This window comes from Myotis lucifugus, unplaced genomic scaffold, assembly GCF_000147115.1.
Source record: "Myotis lucifugus unplaced genomic scaffold, Myoluc2.0 scaffold_3307, whole genome shotgun sequence".
NCBI classification, from domain to species: domain Eukaryota; kingdom Metazoa; phylum Chordata; class Mammalia; order Chiroptera; family Vespertilionidae; genus Myotis; species Myotis lucifugus.
The window spans coordinates 8715-12351 of record NW_005874355.1 but is presented as its reverse complement, the minus strand read 5'-3'; the positions used below and the strand labels follow the sequence as shown (position 1 = coordinate 12351).

Genomic DNA, 3637 nt, shown 5'->3' with positions numbered 1-3637 from the left:
GAAGGCAGCTGACTCAGTCTATGCGCGAGGAAAGCCTGCCCTCCACAGGCGCTGGGTGTTATGGCCCCCAGCCCTGGTGACTGGTGAAGCAGGAGGAACAGAAACAGAATGTGTAGAACTCTGTACTTCACAGAAGCAGAAGAGAAAAAAGAGGAGTAAGGGGGGTGGAGGGGGAGGGGGAGGGGAGGAGGCACGTGGCGAGGGAGGAAGAGCTGGAGGAGGAGGAAGAGGTAATGAGAACCACAATAAGAAAAACACAAGAATGACAACACAGACTCACAATGCTGTAATTTACGTTCTTATTTCACAAGCATGAATTTCATCTAATGTTGTTACCATGATTGCAGTACTGAAAATTCTCAGATTTTTTAAAGCTCTGTCTCCTTGGCTTCTACATATAGACCCTGGATGGGCTGGGTTCTAGATGCTTCTTGCTGTTTTTTTCTGGGCCGAATGCCAGGTTCATCCTGTGACTCATTCCATCATCTGTGGGAGGGATTAAGTGGCCGCCAGGAGAATAAAAGGAGGAGTCTGGGCTCTCACCTCCAAAGTGATCCTTCTTCCCTGCCACGTCCAGTAACCAGCCAACAACAGCCGCCTGAGCCATGAAGCTGGTAGTGGTCCTCATGCTGAGCGCCCTCCCCCTTTCCTGCTATGCCGGTGAGTGCTGACAGGGCCAGGCTTTGGGGGAGGTTGGTGTCAGGGCCCCTGTTGCAGACCTCCTGCTCCCCAAGCCCCAGGCCAGAGCCCCTCCTTTCTCTGGTGTCTTCATTCCTCATGGCTCCATCGTGTTTGGCTCTGTGTTCCTGTGGAAGCCAGGGAGCTGGGGGCGTTCGGTGCGGGAGGGGGGACTAGGAGCCAGATGTCTTGTTGCTCAGAGAAAATCCAAGACCCTGAGTTTGCTCTCCCAGAATTGAGGACTCGGACCATTGCCCATATTCTCTCTGAATGTCTGTCTCTACTGGGAGCTAAGAAGATGACAATCGTCATGGTTACGCCCAGCAAGGAGTTGGTCCTCTGGATCTGAGCCTGGTTTTGTGGGCTTTCTTCCCAGGTTCTGGCTGCACATCGTTGGAGGATGTGATCAGTAAGAGCATTGATCCTACAGAGTCGAAGACTCAATACATCGAAGATCTTCAACAGCTAATTCCCAGAGAATTCACTGCAAATGCCCTAAAGAAAATAAAGCAATGCTTTCTCGACCTGAATAATGAAACTCTGAGCAATTTCCGCGTGATGATGGTAACATGGGTTTCTTCTTACCTGCTCTTGAAGCACTGGCCAGGGACAAGCGGGCTCTCACTTTGATACTATTTCTTTCTTAATTATTATTTTTAAGTGTATTTTTATTGACTTCAAGGAGGAAGGGAGAGGGAGATAGAGAGAGAGATAGAAACAGCAGTGATGAGAGATAATCATTGATCGGCTGCCTGCTGCATGCCAACTACTGGGGATCGATTCCACAACCTGTTCATGTGCCATTGACTGGAATCAATCCCAGGCCCCTTAAGTCCACAGGCCAATGCTCTATCCACTGGGCCCACCCAGCTAGGGTGCTACTAATGTCTTGAAAGCAAGTGCTGATCACGCTTCATGTCATCTCAGTGAATGTAGTTGTTGGTGAGTGTGAATAGGTTGACATCCAGAAAGCCATCCAAGGGGCTGGGGCTGGTTTGCCTGCTCACGTGGTGGAATCTCTATATGAGAAAGGCCATGAGGGACGAGAGTGGGTGGGCAAAGGCTTACCTACTCCTCAGCCCCCAAACATCTGGTTCTCGAGAGGATCCTCACCTTTAAGAGTGATAAACACAAATAGGAAAGCGTTTTAAAGAATTTTCTAAAGCCCTAGGCGGTTTGGCTCAGTGGACAGAGCATCATCCTGAGGACTGCAGAGTCCCAGGTTTGATTAGGGTCAAGGGCACCTCCTCTGATTGCAGGCTCCACCCCAATAAGTGGTGCAGGAGACATCCATCAGTGACTCTCATCATTGATGTTTCCATTACTCTCTCTCCCTATCCTTCCTCCCTAAAAATCAATAAATATACATTTTTTTAAAAGAATTTTCTAAAAAGATCAGACATGTCAGGCAGATCCCACCCCTCAGGAACGCTATTCCCAGTGCCCTTTGGAGCACCCACGTTTGCTAGAATAAGTGGTTGAATGTCCTGGGCATGAAGGAAGGCCCCATGAGTGACAGGTGGACACCTTGGCTATGAACCCGCCATGGGTGGTGGAATTGTTGAAAACAAAAGTCAGTATAAGCAAGGAGACCTTCTTTCTATTTAGAACAGATATGGTTCAGACTTTCCTAGAATTCATTCCCCACGCAAGCAGCCCATTGCAAGCAGTCCAGGGCAGCAATAGAGAAATATTGCCCCAGCAGAGACATAAACATCTGCATAACTAGGAGCTTTCTGACACAGGTGTCTGACAAGCTGGGGAATCTGCAGGAACCATGATAAACATAAGCGCGTCAGGAAAGGACACGTGTTGTAATGTGTGCAGTGGCCAGTCTCTGAGGAACAGGCAGAGCGTGGCTTCCAGGGGAGGGTAGGGGAGTGGGTATGTTCAGGGCCAGGAGCGGCACTTGAGTGAGAGAAGGCCCTGGAGGTTGGGACCTTAACACGACTAAACTGTCCATTGAAAAGAGTGAAAGGGTGCTATTTATGGGGCAGGCATTGACCATAATCACACCTGAAGCCATGTGCAGCCCCTTCAATGGCAGGTGATGGCCTTTCTCTTTGCAAATGGAGGTTAGACAAACCCCTCGAGTGCGTGTCTCCTCAGTTCTGTGGCCACAAGCACGTGGCAGGCTCAGGGGGGCAGGCCCACAGCCCCCAGATGCACACGGGCTCCTGCTGGGCTGAGACCCGGAGAAGTGGCAGCACAGCGGGTGCATGGGAGGCCTCTTTCAAAGCAGAGGAAATGCGCAGGGAAAGGCTCTGACAGAACAAGGAGAGAATTCTGGCTGAGCCCAGCCCGCTTCTCTCCATGGGTGCGGACACAGCCGGGAAACAAGAGAGGCCACGTCTGTGCTCCAGGACGGCCCCTGTGGGAGAGGGGGTGTGAGTGCTTCTTGTCTGTTTCCAGGACACCATATACAACAGCAGGCAGTGTGCCTCCTACTGACCCACAGGACCTTCCCTCCGACGACAGATGGCCCGACAGTGACTCTCCATGGCAGAACCACAGCTTAGCTCCCCTCTGTGCCTTTTGATCCTGAAACTGCAAGACAATTGTTGAAACCTCCCCCACATGTTCATTTCAATAAAGCACCTGCAACAGCAAGGCTCTCTGTGGTTACTGACCCAAATGGGGACCTTAGGAGACTCCACTCACACTGCACTGCCCACAGCTGGGACAGGGGCATTCAGATCAGAACTCGTGTATGAGACTGGAGGATCTTCAGGGTGCTCTGCCCATGACCATCGAAGCCCAACAGAAGCCTGTCCCTGGGAAAGTGTCCTACCCGCCCCTCACCCCCAGGACCCTCTTAGCCGAGCTCAGGTGCTCAGGCTCCAGGACCCACCCATGTCCTCAAGTCCATGCTGCACCCTGTCCCCAGGGCCGGGTTCCCCTCTGGGTGCTCTCTGTCCCTGACCCGAGGTGCGGGGAGGGAGCAGAGCATTGAGAGAGG

General features: G+C 51.8%; 1 protein-coding gene across 1 annotated transcript; it reads left to right on the top strand.

Annotated features, from left to right (window-relative positions):
• The first annotated feature begins 536 nt into the window (after window positions 1-536).
• Window positions 537-3288, top strand: LOC102433152 (mammaglobin-A-like). Its single transcript, XM_006108731.3, has 3 exons — window positions 537-660; window positions 1055-1242; window positions 3091-3288. Exons 1-3 carry the CDS (start codon window positions 606-608, stop codon window positions 3127-3129), a joined length of 282 nt encoding a protein of 93 aa, XP_006108793.1. The 5' UTR covers window positions 537-605; the 3' UTR covers window positions 3130-3288.
• Window positions 3289-3637: the final 349 nt, after the last annotated feature.

Coding starts and splice junctions, on each gene's coding strand:
- LOC102433152 (XM_006108731.3), top strand. CDS start 606: ATGAAGCTGGTAGTGGTCCTCATGCTGAGCGCCCTCCCCCTTTCCTGC. Junction 661..1,054: donor CCCCCTTTCCTGCTATGCCG/GTGAGTGCTGAC, acceptor CTTTCTTCCCAG/GTTCTGGCTGCACATCGTTG. Junction 1,243..3,090: donor GCAATTTCCGCGTGATGATG/GTAACATGGGTT, acceptor GTCTGTTTCCAG/GACACCATATACAACAGCAG.